At 34.3% G+C, this 19,044-nt stretch overlaps 3 protein-coding genes across 3 annotated transcripts in view; 2 read left to right on the top strand and 1 right to left on the bottom strand.

Annotated features, from left to right (window-relative positions):
• Positions 1–6,245: 6,245 nt before the first annotated feature.
• LOC106100057 (hemolin-like) lies at positions 6,246–9,877 on the top strand. Its single transcript, XM_013278795.1, has 6 exons — positions 6,246–6,293; positions 6,471–6,528; positions 6,882–7,011; positions 7,589–8,191; positions 9,048–9,250; positions 9,543–9,877. Exons 2-6 carry the CDS (start codon positions 6,480–6,482, stop codon positions 9,833–9,835), a joined length of 1,278 nt encoding a protein of 425 aa, XP_013134249.1. The 5' UTR covers positions 6,246–6,293; positions 6,471–6,479; the 3' UTR covers positions 9,836–9,877.
• A 1,329-nt stretch (positions 9,878–11,206) lies between these two features.
• On the bottom strand, positions 11,207–14,354 carry LOC106100036. Its single transcript, XM_013278771.1, has 2 exons — positions 14,129–14,354; positions 11,207–13,278 (listed from the first exon to the last, which is right to left on the bottom strand). The coding sequence occupies exons 1-2, from the start codon at positions 14,208–14,210 to the stop codon at positions 11,282–11,284; spliced, it is 2,079 nt and encodes a 692-aa protein (XP_013134225.1). The 5' UTR covers positions 14,211–14,354; the 3' UTR covers positions 11,207–11,281.
• Positions 14,355–15,180: 826 nt separating this feature from the next.
• The window catches only part of LOC106099974 (exportin-7-B), a 25,752-nt gene continuing 21,888 nt past the window's right edge, over positions 15,181–19,044 (top strand). The window contains exons 1-4 of the mRNA XM_013278671.1: positions 15,181–15,248; positions 16,665–16,760; positions 17,269–17,372; positions 18,513–18,612. Of these exons, the coding sequence (XP_013134125.1) occupies positions 15,234–15,248; positions 16,665–16,760; positions 17,269–17,372; positions 18,513–18,612 (315 nt within the window). The 5' untranslated portion in view covers positions 15,181–15,233. The remainder of the gene's footprint in view (positions 15,249–16,664; positions 16,761–17,268; positions 17,373–18,512; positions 18,613–19,044) is intronic.

The raw sequence follows: 19,044 nt of genomic DNA, 5'->3' as shown, positions 1-19,044 counted from the left end.
GAGGATGGGAAGGGGAAGTAGATTTGACGTTGGAGATGCATAGGAAGGGGAAATGTCCTTTTTATGTGCGTCTCCTCCGTCAATTAAGAGTTGGCAACGCTGCAATTGCGGATGTCTATGGGCAGCGGTCGCTTCGCCGTTTTGGCGGATTCAGGTTGGTCGGTTGCTCGTTTGCCATCTTATATTATAAAAAAAATATTCTACTTATTTTAAATTATATTTCTTTTATAGTAAATTAATTTTAAATACCCCAATGAGAGAGGTTATTATTTATTTCATTTTAATTATTTAGTAGATCTGAACTGAACATTGTTATACAAAAATGATTACATTTACGTACTAATTTTTACCCCAAATCTTGTTTATTTTACGACACTTAAGTTGGCACGCCAGATAAAAGGAATTGTTGATTTTGACGTGCCGACTTAATTCCCGGTAACTATTGACCGGTATAAAAAGTGTCTTCATATTGTGCCGGTTTATATTATTCCAGTCCAGTGATCTATATTCTAACAGGATCATTTTGAACACTGGAATGTCTGCGTGGATTCCAGTAAGAAATAATTTTTTTATAAGTTGCATTCCAGCGCTAATTTTGTTCACTGGACTGGAATGAAATAAACCGTAACGACTATAACATCTTGTATTAATATTATTGATTCGTGTGAATGTTTTTATAATAAAATTGATCCTGTCATGAAAATTGTGATAAAAAAAATTCAATGAAAATGTTACAAAACGACAATTGCATTTTCTTACCAAAAGTATTGTTCACTTGCCAAATGTATATAATTTTGTAAATATGCGTAAATTATTTCATATTCATAGGTAATATAAAATATATAAAATTTAAGCATAATCAAAAAAAAAATCTCTAAGTGGGCATAATTATATTTTGCTCGGATATTTTTAAGATTTGATATATCCGCTCGTAATCGTTTAAAAGAAATACGTAATATGAGTATTTAGTTTGGCATAGACCAAAATATCAAGCATAGACAATAATAGTTTAAAATATAATGTAAATAATATCTAGTATACTGATACATTGTACTAGTTTGTTTCAATAAGATAGATTAGTTTGATAAATGACACATATGAAGTATCGAATTAAATTTGTATGAAGGAAATGCCGTACTTAATAGACAGGTATCGTAGTGACGAAACTCGCAGCGAACAATTATGAACTATCGATATCGATATTCGGTTTAAATAATTATTGAACTCAACTATTTTTTTTATTAAATAATTTATAGAACAATTCTCGTATTCATTATAGTGTAGAGAATTTAGCGATGACAGTAATAATAGCGAAATCCAATTCGATTACGTACGGCTGTAGTAGTAATAAGCATTTATTTACTCTCATTATTTGATCATTATTAATTTGAGAAAACAGTGTTTTTTTATTCATAAGTTATAACTATGAATCTATCGATTCCGACTTCTATAAGAATAAAAATCGAAAATCGATAAGATTCATGACTGATTTTACACAACCCATCCCTACTAAATTGTCAAACTAATCTATCTTATTTAGACAAACTATAACGAAACAGTTTTACGGTTAAAAAATCCCTTTCCATTGTATAGGAATTATACTAGTCTGTAAATACATATTACTTAACAGAAATACACGTAAAAAAGCTGTATTTACTTACTATAATAAAAATCTCTTAGACTTAAATATATAAGATTTATGTACTTAATTTTAAATAATTATTTAAGCCCTAAACTATCAACCAAAGCGCATATTAATATAGTTTTTTTATAAGTTGCTGATATCTGGCTGTATGAACTTATTGTCTTTGCCCAAATGTATTAAAAAGTTGATTGTTATAATTCAATATTGTCATCCTTTTCTAGCAAACCTATATTCACGTTGCATGAAAAGGACAAATATATTTGTCATCTATAGAGGTTAATAGTTCTTGTGTGTATTAGGTATTGTGTATTTGGCGCGTTTTGAACAAACAAATTGTGATATCCCAAACATATTATTTAAAATACGAAACAATTAAATGCAATGAAAAATCTGAATATTCTTTTAAATCATCTTGTGTAAGTTATTTTGTTTTATGTATTATTAAATAACCCTACTGTATATATTGCACTATATTGCTGAACATTACGAATCAAACCGTACACTGAAAATAAAATATACCACCGATACAGTTTCATTTGTTTAATTAAACAAATATAATAAATCACACACAATTCTCGATGAAGTTGCACTACTCCACGCTAGATGGCGCTTAATTATAATTTATAAATCGTCAATCACTTAAATTATTTTAAAAGACGACATCTATGTTCAATGTTTGTAAACTATATAAACAGCCAAAACCGTTTTCCTCATTTCGTTTTTGTTTTTCTACACATACAGTATTCTGTATAGTTAAAACAATTGTTTGTAGTTAATATTAATCGGATTTATTTTAAACATGGGTTGAAATTTACATTACTATCATAATAAAGCGTAAACACACACTTCTTTGTTGACTAAGATGTCAGCAATTACAGCATATTTTTGAATAATTATTTTTTTAATAAAAAGCCCTACACTTACGTCACGCTTTAGGCTATATATTTTCACGCCATTAAACTTAGGGGGTATATATTTTGGATAAAAACCCTAATGTGGGAGAGAGACCATAAGTTGCTGCCAACATTATGGAAGCAAGATTGCCAAGGTCATGTCATGTCATATTGACATTTGCTATTGATAATTTGACATAATTTCATGCGGATGAAGCTGCACGGGAACAGCTAACTTAAGATAAACTTTGTAAAGAGGGAACAGGGACAAAACCGAACAGATACAAAACAACAAAAATGCTATTGCATTTCATTAATTTACTTTATTGCATTATAATACGTAATATTTATATTTAATACAAAGTAGTACATAAATGATCAAAACAAATATTTGCAAACTTTAAAAAGAAATTAAAAACAAAATGACCTGTCAGTGTCAAATGTAATCTTCAGATTAAAAAATAAAAATAATCGATGTTACATATTCTCGAGTCGTTTCGATCTCATTTAAAACGAGTTTCGCGGTTTTTTTATCTGTAGGGACGCGGCAATAACCTGGAATGTTGTGCTGAACATGTTCGCGGGCTTTTTATTTGTTTTTAAATCTAAAATTATTATAGCATAGAGGTCGTGGAGCCGTGATTACGTTGCTAGGGTGTTTTTTTCTGTAATTATAAAGTCTGGATACAACCATAAAATATAACTAATGTATCGTCAGATTTTTAAAATTCATTGAACATATATTGAAATTCAATGAAATTGAGAAATTTTATAAGCAATGCCATTTATCATATTATCTATGGAATTATTTTGGCAACTTTAAATTGATACAAACATGTCTGGTTTTCAACTTTTTAAAGATTTTCTTTAGATTGGTTTGTTATAATTTAATACCTATCTTACTAATATTATAAATTAGATGGATGGATGTTTGTTAGAGTTTGTAGCCTAAACGGTTGAACGGACCACGATGAAATTTGGCATAGGATTGTCAGAGGCAGAAGATAGTCTGGAAGAACACATAGTCTACTTACCTTTCTTTTTTTAATTAAACGCGGACGGAGTCGCGAGCGAAAGCTAGTATACACATAATTCATTTCGTATTCTCTCTCATAAGGAAAATCAACTAAAAGCCATAAACAATGTTTACAATTCTTTTACGTATGAGGAAAGAGGAATAGATTTACATCTCGGTGAATCCCTGAGATTACTTGTATCTATGCTAGATTTTATTTACAGGTTAAGACTTGACCTAATAATATCTATTTATTATCCTATTTAACTAGAATCGTTAGAATTACGTAAATAACTTTGTACTGTACTACTTTTTATAGCAAATATCACGAACAAATTTGCAATTTAAGGAAAAAGTAAAAATAACTTGGTCTGATTTTTAGTTTCACGCGGGAGATGTCGCGAGCAATCTATCTATACTATAATCATAAAGCGTAAACCCACACTTCTTTGTTGCCTCAGATGTCAACAATTACAGCATATTTTTGAATAATTCTTCTTTAATAAAAAGCCCTATACTCGTACTTACGTCACGCTTTAGGCTATATAAACTTAAGGGGTAAATTTATTGGATAAATACCCTAATGTGGGAAAGAGACCATAAGTTGCTGCCAACATCAAGAACGAAAGATTGCTAAGATTTGGCATGTCATGTCATTTTGACATTTGCAATTGAGAATTTGACAAATCTAAACAATAAAATAAAGTTTTTATAATTTCACGCGGATGATTCCGCACGCGAACAGCTACTAGATACTAATATAAAGAGGAAAGATTTGTATTTTTGTATGTATTGATACAATTCTAAAACAAGTGGGCCGATTTCAAAAATTCTTTCATCATTAAAAAGCTATGTTATCAGTGAGTAACATAGGATACATTTTTATTCCAGGTGTATGAAGTTTCAAGCAACATTAGTAATGAGAGAAGGGAATTTACCTTCAATTGCGACAATTCTATACGTAATTTTAAATGACTAATAATTAGGTCACATACTTGTATTAGAAAATTTTCCTAACAATGAGTGTTGTGTTTGTTTTTTAAAAAACAAATCTGTCATTTTATTGCATCAGGAATTATAAGACAGGTTAATCCATTAGTGTTTGATTCAATAAAGTTAAGGGAAAACTAGGAGAAAAAATAATACACTCAAGTATGTTAAAAACAGGTCGTTTTTATATGACCTAGCTATTACTTGCGATTTTGTCCATGTGAAATAAAATAATGAATAAATGATTTTTCTAACGGTGAAAGGATTTTTAAATTCTGTCCAGTAGTTTTTGTGTTATTTCAATAAATACAAAAATTCACTTTTTTCTCTTTATATATCAGTTTAGATAAGGCAGCGAAATATCCTGTGGATACCTAAATTCGCGGAAAAAGCGAGACAAGATGCGTTACCTGCCCTTAGTCGATAGAGAAGACGCACATAAAGAGAACATTCCCCCATCCCTTCCTATGCGATATCGTCGAATCCACTTTCCCTTCCCATCTTTTCCTTGTAACAATAGTATTAGAAAGGAAAGGAAATAAAAGAATGCGAAAATAATAAAGCGGACTCTACCACTTTCAAAACAATTAAAAAGTTACTTTTGACATCATTGAAGCGCTAGATGGCGCTGACAGACAAACTTTTTTCCGCTTTCCCGCTAAAAGTGCTGAAACTTTGGTAAACAAAGTAATTTCATTATTATTTTTAGTAGTATTGTAAACAATTTATACATTACAAGGGCTTTGTTCTGACGTTGTTAGATTATTATAATGTAGCAATCTTAATTATATTGAGCAAGAAATTTATTTTTACGGAGTCGCAAAAATATTTCTCTCTTCACCCTTTGTGCCCTAAAAGTTACTCATGTAAAAATAAATAACAGATCAGCTAATAAACTGTGGTAGAGCCCGCTTTAACATCTTCGTACTATAGGGTCGGCTCCAGCAATACCACGACCACACAGAAGACAGGCGTGAAGTGGGAGTAATTCCGCGTACAGTCTGATGATTCTGAAGGTCCAACTTTAGGACCTTTCCTTTCCCATCCTTTTTCTTATAATTTAAAGACGGGAAGGGAACGTGGACAGGACAGATGTATAGGAAGGGGGATGTCTCCGTCGATTAAGGGTCGTTAACATTTTTATTTTACGACTCTGGATGTCCTCTTTGACTTTTTTTTTATAATATAAGGTGGCAAACGAGCAAGCGGCCACCTGAATCCCCCGAAATGGAGAGCAACCGCTGCCCATAAACATCCGCAATTGCAGATGCGTTGCCTACTATTAATCGACGGAGGAGGAGACGCACATAAAGAGAACATTTTCCCTTCCTATGCGTCTCCTCCACCGTCAAATCCACTTTTCCTTCCCATCTTTTCCTCTTAAGAAAAGGGTGGAAAGCGAAAGAGACTAAAATTAGGCCTCCGGCACCACACTCATCAGACGAAACGCGGAATTGCTTCCACTTCACGCCTGTTTTCTGTGTGGTCGTGGTATTGCACCGGGCGAGCCGGCCCATTCGTGCAAAGATGTTAAAGCGGGCACTACCACTGTTTAAACTGACTTATCTGTACATCAGCGAAAGACTGTATGTTTTTTAAATTCTTAACAATATGTGAATATTATCCTAAATACATTAAAGGTCATAGATGAGTCGCGGTACTTTACACTGCGGCTGGATGACTGGCCGCTAGGGATATATAAGCTGTGGCAGCAACACGGTGCATCAGTGTTCTGCCCGCCAACAACACGGTACGTTCAGAAATTGATGTTTTTAATTTCTTTTTTTTAATTATTGAAGAGAGTTATTTATTTTGTCTATGATTTTTTAATTATTAAATTAAAAATGTAGCTGTATTTGTAGCAATTTATTTATTTTTAACTGTGTATGTTATTTAATTTTTTATATGTTTGTATTTTTTATTGTAGGAATAAAAAATGAGTTTTGCGAAAAGTTTCGCTGCGCTCGCAGCTCTTGCTGCTATGTGTAAGTTTGTTTTTTTATAACTATTTAACTAAAAATAATTCCTATGGCAACCATTTCTTTTGCGATTTTGATCGCGCAAATGTGCGATTATAGATTGTTTCGCAGCCAATACAACTGTTTAGTTGTACAACTAAAAATCGAGTAGTGTACCTCTATATAAGCTCGTAGGAATCAAAGCGAGACTAAACAGTTATGCGATAGTTTAATCAAAGGTCAAAACTTACGTTCAATTACCCGCTAAAGTAATAGCTCTTTTTTCTAGCATAAACAACATTTCTCTCACCTTTGTTACTACATACAAATTGATTTAATATTTGCTTATTACCTGTGACTTAGTTACCGTATTTATTCAGGTGCCTCCGTGCCTGTGGAGGAGGGCCCTATCTTGTCGGAGGCACCGGCCGAGGTCCTGTACTCGTTGTCGGACCCTTCACAGCAACTTAGGTTGCCGTGCAGCGTCACTGGCCGCTCGCAGAATGTCCAGTAAGTAATACACATTAGTTTCAAATCTCACCAAAACCAACCATTACAATCGGCGCCAAATGGCGAAAATCAAATAAGTACAAAATACCAAGACATAGCCTGTCTATATTTAGAGATGTCACAGATTGTGAGTCTAAAGTTAAGACGTGTGAATCAGCTCTTAACCGGTTCAAAAGATCACATCACATAGCAAATGATTGAGCTGTGGCTCAATAACTAAATTAGCAGCTCACGGCGCTACGTAATGTACTATAACTCTAAGAGCTGCAATGAACTGACCTGTAACTTACGCAAATCATACTAATATTATAAATGCAAAAGTTTAGATCGATGAATGGATGTTTATTAGTGTTTGTAGCCTAAACGGCTTAACGGATTCCGATTAAATTTGATATAGATGTAGGAGATAGTCTGGAATAACACATAAGTCTACTACAGTCACTACATAAGTCACTATTGTTTCTTAATTCCACGAGGACGAAGTCGCGGAGTGATCTGTTGCTGGTTCCCTGATCTACTCATATGCGAACCGATCTGCAGATCAATTTCCGTTGAGTTAATATTTTAACTTTTACAGTTTCACATGGCAGAAGGACGGCAAACCTTTCGACTGGGCTAAACACGGCAACGTCGTTAAAACAGACAACGAAGGGACGATCGTCTTCTTAAAACCAAAAGACGGCGACGAAGGTCATTACCAATGCTTCGCAACATCCGACGCAGGAGTCGCCAGCACAAGGATGATAACAGTTAAAAAAGCCTACATAAATGTACCTAAAGTTACCGTCCAGAGACACAAGCCGATCGATGGCTCACCTTTCAAATTAGTCTGTCCCATCCCTGAATCTTACCCTAAACCGACAATCGAATGGAGATTGCAGTTAGAAAGTGATCCTAAAGTATCGAACGAAGTCGCCAATGCTCGTTACACTGTTGCACCTGACGGTACTTTGTACATATCTAGTGTAGAAAAATCTGATACTTACGATAACTTCAAATACGTCTGTCTCGCTTCTTCTCCCGCGGTTACGAAGCCGGTTGTCCTCGCCGAACATTATATTGAAGGTCTGGAACCGAACAAGGGACATGATTACAGCAAAGTTGTACCACAATATTTGAATCAGAACCAAACGCTGAAATTCGGCGAGCGTACATACCTGTTCTGCATATTTGGCGGCAAGTAAGTATCTCTTTTTATAAAAGGCCAGTATTCGAATATCATTCGATCTTTAAATCCAAATAAATATTTATTAAAACTAATTTTAAATACGTTTTCACTTTAACAATTATTATTTACATAAAACAGTAATTTTTGTAAAAAAAAAAGGTATTTTCACATTTCCGAACTTTATTGCAACCTAAATTCCAATCGTATCTAAAACCATAAACAAAGTATTCCTCGTTTGATAGCTGTGACGCCATTTTGTTTTTGTTTAAATCACAGATAATGGAACAGATAAGCTATGACCTTGCATACGCGATCGAAATAATAAACTACATGTTGTTTTCCTAAGTTTTCGCTATAGATATGTTAATTTGCTATTCCTATGCAAATTATTGCACATTATGTCACTGTATGTTTGTATTTTATTTATGAGTCATTAATTAATAGATAACGTGCGAGAAATAAATACAAATGTGCTTAGAATATATTAATTGTTAGTCTAATTAAAAGTTATCTGTAAGATTAACCGTGATCTGAGTCACTAAGTAAACACTAACGGCAGAATACTGAAACTACATTTTGATATGTAACAACGTTTTGAAATAAAGTCACACTGGAATTTTGAAAGTCAGATTATAAAAGCGCTAACGAAGCCAAGTGTTTGAGGTTCGTTTCAAAATCGATAGTTTGTCTCATGGGTTTAATCAGAGACTACGTTTTTAGAGTTTTTTTAAAATTAAAATGTACAAAAAAACACATAAAAGCAAATAAGGCTTGAGTTAGACATGAATAGAACCCGTGTTGATAAATAAAACGCCTTATTTATTACAATAATAATCACTATTTCGTATTCTAATAATTTGTATGACAGTCCTCTAGCGCATCCCGATTGGTTCAAAGACGGACAAGATGTGAACAACTCGCCACAAGACCGTGTGACCAGGTACAACAAGAGCAAAGGGAAGCGCCTCCTCATCAGAGATGTATGGCTCGCCGACGAGGGCGCCTACGTCTGCAAAGCTGACAATGAGAAGAGCACACCCAAAGAACACACTTTCTATGTAACTGTTGTCAGTGAGTATTGAAAGTTTTGATTGATTGGCGCTAGTGTCGACTTTGATAGGGAAGGGAACTTATTTTATCGATATCAATTAAAATTTTGATTGCATTTTAAATTATTCCGGCTTAATATTTTCAAAGCATTTAATTGTTAAAACTTTCATGAGATATTATTATAAGTTTAAGAACAAATAACGCTAGGTATTAAGACAGTTATCCCTTGAATTCCGTTTGAGAAAGACAAGGATATGTTCCTAGTGTTTTGCAGTTGAAGACTATATATAAAAATATTTATACTTATTCCCAGGTTCCCCATCATTCGACAAGAAACCTCCCACATATATCGCTGCTAAGGAAGGTGAAAAGGTCACTATACCTTGCTCCGTCTTAGCGGTACCTACAGCTTCGATATCCTGGACATACAACGGCCATGCTCTCAACAGAAATGGCGTTACTTTCAACCAATCTAATGAAAATAACCGCACGGTCTCCGATGTCCATATCGCCAGCGTGAAGAAAGCTGACGCTGGGTACTACGGATGTAACGGAATTAACCAACATGGCGATGTTTACGCTGAAACTTTGTTACGCGTCGCTTAAAATTCGATAAAACATTGGGAGTAATAAAGCATTGTATAAATATTTGACTATAAATTACTAAAAGATCGATAACTGAAGAAGAACTTTCAAGGGTCCATCCCTAGTAATATTTTCCTGTTTTAGTCCCATTTATTGTCTGTGGTAATTTTTGGTTTGTTACTCCCTAATATTTATGTATTGAAATGTGATAATTTGTGACCATTTTTATGTATTTGAAAAATTCTAATGAAGTATTTTGTATAATAAAATGTTTTCTTTATTTTAACTGTTGTTCTCTTAAAAAATAGCCACACTGGTAGCACACAATACTATATCTATAGTACTTAGGCAATAAGGCCTAGGTATAAGGCAATTAATTTTATATTTAACCAATAGATTTAAAACTACTGGGCCTCTTTTAAAAATTATTTTGCCATCTGCCTACATTTTTATTTTGGAAATCAAGCTAATATTTTATAATTATTTGCATTTTATAGTCAAAGAAACAAAAAAGCGACGCACTATTCAAATATAACCTCATTAATTCTAGACATATGCGTCGTAAAAATATGGCTGCCTCAAGGTCAAACAATAACTACCTTGTTTATTACTGGATCTCTGTCTAGCGGGATTACGGACTTCCCCTGGGATGATCTTTGTTTATTTCTATCATAGCCCATAATGAAATAATAGTAGTTTATTCAATAAATACTAAAAATTGGCCGTTATATTGAGTTGTTTTTCGCGCCAACGTCCTTTGAAGTGACCATAGACGATATAATTTTTTTATTGACGTATAAACAATAATGTGACCTACAATCGTGGAGCCTAAAATTGTGGACCGATTTGGAGGTAATTATTTTTTCTAATATTACCCGCTGTTTTAACCAAATATTAAAAATATTTAGTTTTAGTGTGAACCTTGCGTTCTTGCTATTGTCCATGTAAACTTAAATATAGAAACGATAGAAAACTATTGATAACAATTTTCAATAGAACTAGAAAATAGCATCAATTTCCTGTTAATTATTTACATTCAATTTTAAACTATAATCCAATGAAGCAAGGTTTGAAATAGCTTCGCAACAAGTTCAATACACTTTGCTTATCTTTATAGAGAATAGAACAGTCATACAAAAATGCGAAGATTCTTAGAACATATCTATTATGCCACTTAAGACTTGACAATAGTCATACATTGGCGTAAAAGAATTAAAAATTACTAATGTTTAATTAAAAGATTATTATTACCAAAGGCAATCTATGGTTTCAAAAAAATATTTGCAGAATTGAAATAAATGAATAAAAAAAATTTTTTCATTGGATAAATTGTAGAAATCCGATACGGTCGTATTTGCAAACAAGCTATAATTGAAAACACCAATTTTACTTTATTTTTAGATTTATTGACTTATAAATTTGAAATTAATTAAATTTGACTATTGTTTGTTAATTTTTTGGTTATATTTAGACTTTTCGATCTGCTGATTTGAAAGAACAAGGAAACTCCTTGCAGGGCTTGCTGGGCATAAGTCTAGGAACCTTGCAACCTTCTTTGGGGCAAACCAATTTATTTTTCTTCTCCTTTTTCGTAGTCGGCCATGATGGAATCGGCGCCCATGGCTCATAACTCCTTGCGAAATATACTTGCTCTTCATCCTTCTGTTTTTCTAAATCAGGAACTTTTAGGAGTTTAAAGAATTTAGAAGACGACTCGTTAGACTTCAATCCAAGAGCTGCAGCATGCGACATTGAAGTAGTAGAAATAGTTTGTATTGCGCCAGGATTTACTGGATTATTGGAATAACTCCTTGAGAAATAAGCTTGCTGTATATCCCTTTGTTTCTTTCCTAAATCAGGAACTATGAGATATTTATAAAATTTATAAGACGACTCCTTGGACGTGATGTTAGAGGATGATTCCTTTGACTTTAAACCTAAAGCTTTAGAGTGCGCTATAGAATTGGTAAAAAATGTGCGGATTGCGGAATCTTTTATAAAACTATGGGGACAACTCCGTAGCAAGGGTAAACCAAGTGCGTATTGTAAAATGTTAGATGGATTGAAACCGCAAAGAATCAAGGTGATGGTGTCCTTAAATTTGTTACCAGTGTACATGCCACACGGGTTTTTCGGAGGAGGGCAAGGAGGTGGGGGTTTGCAAGGATCGCACGGGTTGGATTTCACCGGGCAAGGACCTTTCTTGGGCGGAGGGCACGGAGGCTTCTTCGGCGGGGGGCAGGGCATAGCTTTCTTAGGGGGTGCCTCCTTCTTTCGGGGCGGACAAGGTTTAGGCGAGCAAGTCGCAGACCTAGGTCGCAGGTCTAAAGGAGGCAAGCACGTGGATTTGCTAAAAAAAGGACGAGGATCAAATTTTATTTTCTTCTTTTGCATTTCTTGCGCTATTTTATTTCTTTGTCTTACTTGCCGGAGCAACTCGGAGAGGGGAATCTCTTGCCTCTTGGAGGTGCTCAAGTTGTCTTTTCTCGGCCCTAATGGTTCATGAACTGCGGCGGACCTAGATAATGTGGATAGGTAATTCTCATAGCTTTCCTGGGTTCTTTCTTCTAACATCCTCGGGTCCTGCATCCTCCTGCCCATTTTGAACTCTCTCATGTAGGGCGGCATCGTCTTGTCGCGGCGAAATCTTTCGTGTATATCATCCTCGTAAATCATTTGACTCGATATAGAAGTTTCATTGGGGGGCAAAGGCGGCGGCACCGCCATACTGTAAGCTATAAATTCTTGTCTAAGAGGAAACGAGTGTAAACTCAAATCGTGCAAGATATCTTTTTCAATAGACATTTTGAACTCGACATCGAGATGTACAGGATGCAAGTTCTCGGCTTTTAATGTTTTTTCATCTGAATCAGATTCCAGATTCAGATCGTAGCTCCTAATATAGTTCGGCGTTAGGTTAGAGTATTTATCTGCGAAAGTAGTATCCTTGTCCACCTCTGTATAACTATCAAACGGTTGCACGATATGCTCCATTACATCGCATTCTAAATTTTCAACTATCGGATACGTTCCTGATCTTTCAAAGTCTACGGTGCGAGTGCTGAGACATGTATCCATTAGTTTGGCGTCAATTTGCGACGGGGGCACCTTCATCAACTTGCAAGCGATTTCGTCTATCGGCTTCATTTTGTTCATATCGAAACTCTTTTGATGTCGACGGTCCAGCGGCTGCTTGAACAGTTCGCTACCGAACAGTTTCGGCGGCACATCTAGGCCTTCAACTCTAGGCTCCATCTCTACCAATGGGTGTTCAACTATAGTTTCTAACTTATCCTTCTGGCCGTCATCCTTATCTTTAGAGGAAACACGCATCACCAGATCGTTTTCACAACTTAACGTTTTATCATGTACATGTTTGCATTTCTCACACTCATCTTCTGGGGTGGAATCCTTCGAGCCGCCGACTGTACTTTTACCTACTTTTCGCAATTTCTGTAGAGGCACTGTGAACAAAATTAAACGCTAATAAGACAATTCTTTTACATCCGTAATTAGTTAGTTTATCATCATAATAATCAATCTTCTTTTAAAAAAATCTTTATTGTAAATTGAAAATTTTGACAAAAGAATCTTTTTTCATTTTAATTAAAAATTTAGACTTCTCCAAGTCAAGGAGCTTTCCACGAAATATTAATTATTCAGAAACATTGCCAAGCGATATCCTTAAACCTTCTACCAGCAATTCCCAAAGTGGTCCAGGTAGACTCCCTGGGGGCAGGAGACCCTACAGGCGTCTACATCCGCTAGATTTAAAATTAGGGATCTACAAGTTATTGGTCCACGGAAATTCAGTTTACTATACTGAAGATTCACTTTTATGTGAACAGAAGATTGGAAAGCAAGGACCGGAAAAGGATTCAGGTTAGAGACCCAGTCCGGGTGCTTCTAGAACCCAAGCTGACCTGCATCGTAGTCCCATCTAGTTACGTATCGTATCTAGAAGTATCGTTTAAGAATTGCAGCCCACCAGACAAAACAGTCCGTGTTTTGGAATTTTTTGACGGAACAAGTGAGTTTTTTTCTCGCAGAAGGTCCCAAGTCCCGATGCGTTCCTTTGGAGATCTCGGGACCCTCGCAGGCGCCCTTAAAGATGACCACCTAGGATTTTTATTGAGTGGAAATCTTACTTAATTTGGTCTTTCCCTTAAAGGCAAGGTATTTGAAAATAAATCACTCTCCCAACATAAGTGGGAATGAGATCAAAAATTACGAAAGTGGTCTATGACCAAAAAATGACAAAAAATGGTTATCTCTAACTCTGAAATGTATTGAAAAAACTAAAAAGATACTTACATTTGTCTAACTTCAATAAAGCCAGACCTACATCTTTGGTTCTATTTCTAAGATTCATAATGAACGGCAACGTTTTCTGCATGTATTATTTTTATTTATTTAAGGGCACCGAATAAAATATAAATTGTATAAATTTTGAAATAAATAGTTCTACATTTTCCGGAGTTGGGTTAAAAAAAACGTTTTTTCTATATTTCTTTAATTTCTTCCATTGTGATCTGTTACATTATTCTTTTGTTACTTCTTTCATAAATAAATATCGTCATTTTCTCTATTTGTTGTTAGTCGCCAGTCAGGTTTATAGTGCCTTCAATTCTAATGCACGGTTCACACTGGGCCAGGACAGTTAGTAGCTCTGAATAACTGAACTGTCAATCAACCGGCACAGTGTAAACGCTTTCTGAAGTCAGTAACTCCTAACTATCTACGACTGGTCATTGCAACTAACGTCAGTGGTTTCTAACAATCTACGCAACTACGCAAAAATCTATGCAACCAACCAACTGTACTGGAAAAGTGTAAACCGGACATAAGTTTCAGTTTGATTGGTTACTGAGATTTCTTAGTATTAATTTATTATTTTAAATTAGTTTTAGAGCCAATTTCTTATGTTTCTGTGTTATGCATACAAATAAGTCTACGATGAAATTAAATTTGTAATTTGACCAAGATATTAATCTCTTATCACTCTCATTTTGTGTATCAAGAACTAGGTGTTCCCGTGCGGCTTATCCGCATGATATTGTAAAAACCTTAATTCATTGTTTTTATTCCGATTACCGTAGTATTCTTGGTCAAGCTATATTTTTATCCCTCGTATTTCATCTAAATCGATATTTTGTCGATACAATGATAATTCCTTAATCACGATTTAAGAAAATTATTGTATTTTAAGTACTTTTTTGTAAAAATTATCGATGATTATTTAATCGTGGTTGTTTATTACGTTTTACTTCATTTAACTACATTGTATAATTATAAATATTTCTTGGATGAAACGTTAAATGTCCATTGCCGATGATTACAGAAATTGATTATTCTTTTGTATATGTACTCTTTGTTCTTTAGAACGAAACGTCATTCCAGATGCGAGAAAATAACAAAGATGGCTGAAGAACAGGTGAGTATCAAAATATTGTATTTTATATTACATTTTAACAGAATTAAGCACATATTTATAAAACAACATTTGCACAATAATCTTGTAATAAATTTCTCTTAATTTAAAAGTTAACACTTTCATACGATCTATGTTTTATCGTTATAAATATTTGGATACTTTGTACCGCGTATTGCAGTCTTCAATTTAAGTTTTTCGATAGTAATATGTTTTTAACGTACAATCAACTTAATGTTTAATCGAATCGAATAAACGAAAGAAACGTAAGCAGCGTTAAAATACCGGCTTTTTGGTTATGATCCAGTGTTGACAACGATATACCCTTGAAACTTGCCGTCATGTGTCGCATTTTCGTCATAAATCAAATCGCTGAAACTGTCTCATTATGAAATATGTATCAAATCTTGAACTGATATTATTATAGAAATTACATATATAGATAATAATTCAAAGTTTTGAAAAATAAATTGATATTGAATGCATCACAATTTGAATTTGTATGTGGACATCTTATTTTGTATATTACAACCTTATAACTACCTAAATTAAGTCTACATACACCTTTATTTCTATTAGAAACTATTGATAGATCTGAGAAATGTAATAGTCATTTCAAATAAAATAGTGAGGATTTTTATTATCATTTCTAGTTGGTAACATCCTAGTAGATATCAAAGATATTACATACAAAAATAAAACCATACTAAATGGAGCTTGCGAAGTAATACTAGCTTTCGCCCGCAACTCCGTCCGCGTGGTATTTAAAAAAATAGCCTATGTGTTCTTCCAGACTATCCTCTACATGCATGAAAAATTTCTTTGAGATCTATAGATCCCTTGAGATCCCACCGGAGGGTCAAAGGCAAGCTGATGATAATTATATTCTTCTAAATGTAACCATATTTGCATAATGTTGCCTGGTACTAATTTATACTAATATAAAGAGGAAAGATTTTTATTTTTGTATGTATTGAAATGACTCACAAACTACTGGGTCTATTTTAAAAGTTCTTTCACCGTTATAATGGTAATTTTTCTGCCAGTAACATGGACTAGTATTTTATATTATTTTTAAATAACTCGGACGGAGTCGCGAGCAACAGCTAGTAACTTATTAAGCTGTAGATGTGCATTTTTCGTATTACACGATGGCAAATAAGTGAGCAGTTACCTGAATTCACCGAAAAGATGAAGCAACCGCTACACATAGACATTCTGCTTGCAGATGTGTTGCCTACCCGTAATCAACAGATGAGGAGATACACATAAAGATATTTCCCCTGCCTATGTTCTGTCAAATCCACTTTGTCTTCCCATCCCTTCCTTATAAGGAAAGAGTGCAAAGGGATAAGGAGTGAAATTAGGCATATGGCAAAAAATCGTAAAGGAGGTTTTAATGTATAATCATTTGTCCAGGAGGTGCGACAGATAGAGCTACTGTGCAAACAGCTGTATGACTCCCAGGATCCTATCATCAGGGCTCAAGCTGAAAAGGCGGTGGTCGCTTTTCAGGTATGTAATGATAACATTTGTAGGATCTCTACTGAACCCTATTTTTTAATGCGAGTAAATTTGACAAGCAAATATCAAATCTTACTAGAACATTATCTTATTATCTAACTAGCTGTTCTCATGTTGCTTCATCTGCATGAAATTATGTAAACTTTATTTTATTGTGTCCATTTGTCAAATTGACAATTGCAAATGTCAAAATAACTACCGTAATAACCTTACTTCCTTAATGTTAACAGCTTGTAGTTTATGGTCCCTTTCCCACGGGAAGGTGTTTCCAATTTATATACCTCATATGTTTAATAGCGTGAAAATATATAGCCTAAAACTGTCATAAGTGTAGGGCTTTTACTTAAAGAAAGTTATTCATAAATATGCTGTGATTGCTGACATCCTACGTCACAAAATATTGTGTGTTTACGCTTTATTATATTAGTATACAAGTCTAGTTAATTTTCCTCTTAAATATCAAATCTTGCAATGTATATGGTTTTTCATTGATTTACAGGAGTCTCCGGACACCCTAAGCAAGTGTCAAGCATTGCTGGAGCGAGCTGACTCCAGCTACTCCCAGTTATTGGCAGCGACTACCCTAGACAAGCTACTCAGCAGGTAAATACACAATAACATACTGTAGATTAGATCCTTTGTTCTTTTCTATGCTATTTTTTTTATTTATAACCTGTTGCTCGCGACTTTATCCATGTGAAATTGAAAATTATAGTCTGCTACTCAGGATAACATAGCTTTTTATTAGGGTAAGAATTTTTGAAATCGTCCAAGTAATTTTTGACTTGTTTCAATACATACATACACAAATACAAATCTTTCCTCTTCATAGTATTAGTATAGACTAACTGTTGCTCACGACTTCGTCCATGTGAAATAAAAACATGTAGCCTACTCAGTGGTAAAATAGCTTCTTTTTAGTGTAAAAAACTTAGAAATCGTCCAAGTAGTTTTTGAGTTATTTTAATACATACAAAAATACAAATTGTTGGACGGTTACTTTCTCTCGTCCGGGCTCTGGAGGTGTGGGGCTATTGAAACACTTTCTTCTAGTTAATCATCATTATATTTAAAATATCTGAACCATATTTTATACAAAGTCTATTTGTCCTACAATGTTACTTGTTCCGTGTCGAGATGTGAAGTCTTTGTATATTTCATCAAATGTAGAATTCTTAATAATTTAAATTATATATTATTCTAATATAAAAAAACCATCCTTAGTGTGTACAGTGTTGCCTGCCAGTATACAAACATATAAAAACTCCAACACAAATGGTTCCACTTTATAATATTTGTATAGATAAGCTATGATATGTCTTGTGACACTTTTTTATATTGCCAAGGTAGTGACATGTCTAAAATTAGTTTAATTTATACCCTGTCTGATGACTTGTAGGTCTATAAATAATAAACCGTTAACTCTTAAGCATTAGGGACCCTTAAGACCATTGGTGATTAGGGTGGGGACCCTGATCGTTCCATGCCATGGTCCTCTGTTGGCATAAGGCTGCGGAACATCAGGCAATATCCTATATTGTGTCGTAAAGTGCCGAAGGTTCTAGTGAGTTCCACGGAGATCCCAAAACACCCTTCTATTGCACTAGAGGCTGGCCACCGAGGGGTGTTTATTGGGTACAAACAACAGAAAACCCTGTCTTCACCCTAGGAAGGGTATCTTTTTGAAGATTTCCCCCTGATACAAGAAAAAGGTGTATAAATAATGCAATGTGTTATTTTCAGATCAACGACCAGTCTGTCGGTGCAGCAGAGATTAGATATTCGAAATTATGTTCTCAACTATCTCGCTACAAGACCTAAACTGGCAACTTTCGTTGTACAGGTTAGTTGCTTTTTATTGTATACTAGCTGTTCCCGTCCGGCTTCATCCGCTTGAAATTATAAAAAAAATATTTTATTGTTTGTATTTGTCAATTTATCAATAGCAAATGTCAAAATGACATGACATGACAAACCTTGGCAATCTAGCTTTCATGATGTTGGCAGCAACTTATGGTCTCTTTCCCACATAAGGATTTTATCAAAAATATTTACCCCCTAATTCTAATGGCATAAAAACATACAGCCTAAAGAGTGACGTAAGTGTAGGGCTTTTTTATTAAAGAAAGGTATATTCAAAAATATGCTGCAATTGCTGACATGTTAGGCAACAAAGAAGTGTGTGTTCTTCTTCTTCTTCTTTTAATGTTTAGTGGACCCCATCGTTATTTCGATGATTTCGCCAACGTCAAGGTTGAAGATAATTGAAAGTATA

Source organism: Papilio polytes, unplaced genomic scaffold (assembly GCF_000836215.1).
Source record: "Papilio polytes unplaced genomic scaffold, Ppol_1.0 DF824080.1, whole genome shotgun sequence".
NCBI lineage: Eukaryota > Metazoa > Arthropoda > Insecta > Lepidoptera > Papilionidae > Papilio > Papilio polytes.
This window is presented reverse-complemented; position numbering and strand designations above follow the sequence as displayed.

Bases quoted from the DNA above. Each gene is read 5' to 3' on its own strand.
- LOC106100036 (XM_013278771.1), bottom strand. From the start codon at position 14,210: ATGCAGAAAACGTTGCCGTTCATTATGAATCTTAGAAATAGAACCAAA. The intron at 13,279-14,128 runs GTAAGTATCTTT...TTTTGTTCACAG, and splicing joins TTTATTGAAGTTAGACAAAT to TGCCTCTACAGAAATTGCGA.
- LOC106100057 (XM_013278795.1), top strand. From the start codon at position 6,480: ATGAGTTTTGCGAAAAGTTTCGCTGCGCTCGCAGCTCTTGCTGCTATG. The intron at 8,192-9,047 runs GTAAGTATCTCT...TTTGTATGACAG, and splicing joins TTCTGCATATTTGGCGGCAA to TCCTCTAGCGCATCCCGATT. The intron at 9,251-9,542 runs GTGAGTATTGAA...ACTTATTCCCAG, and splicing joins TTTCTATGTAACTGTTGTCA to GTTCCCCATCATTCGACAAG.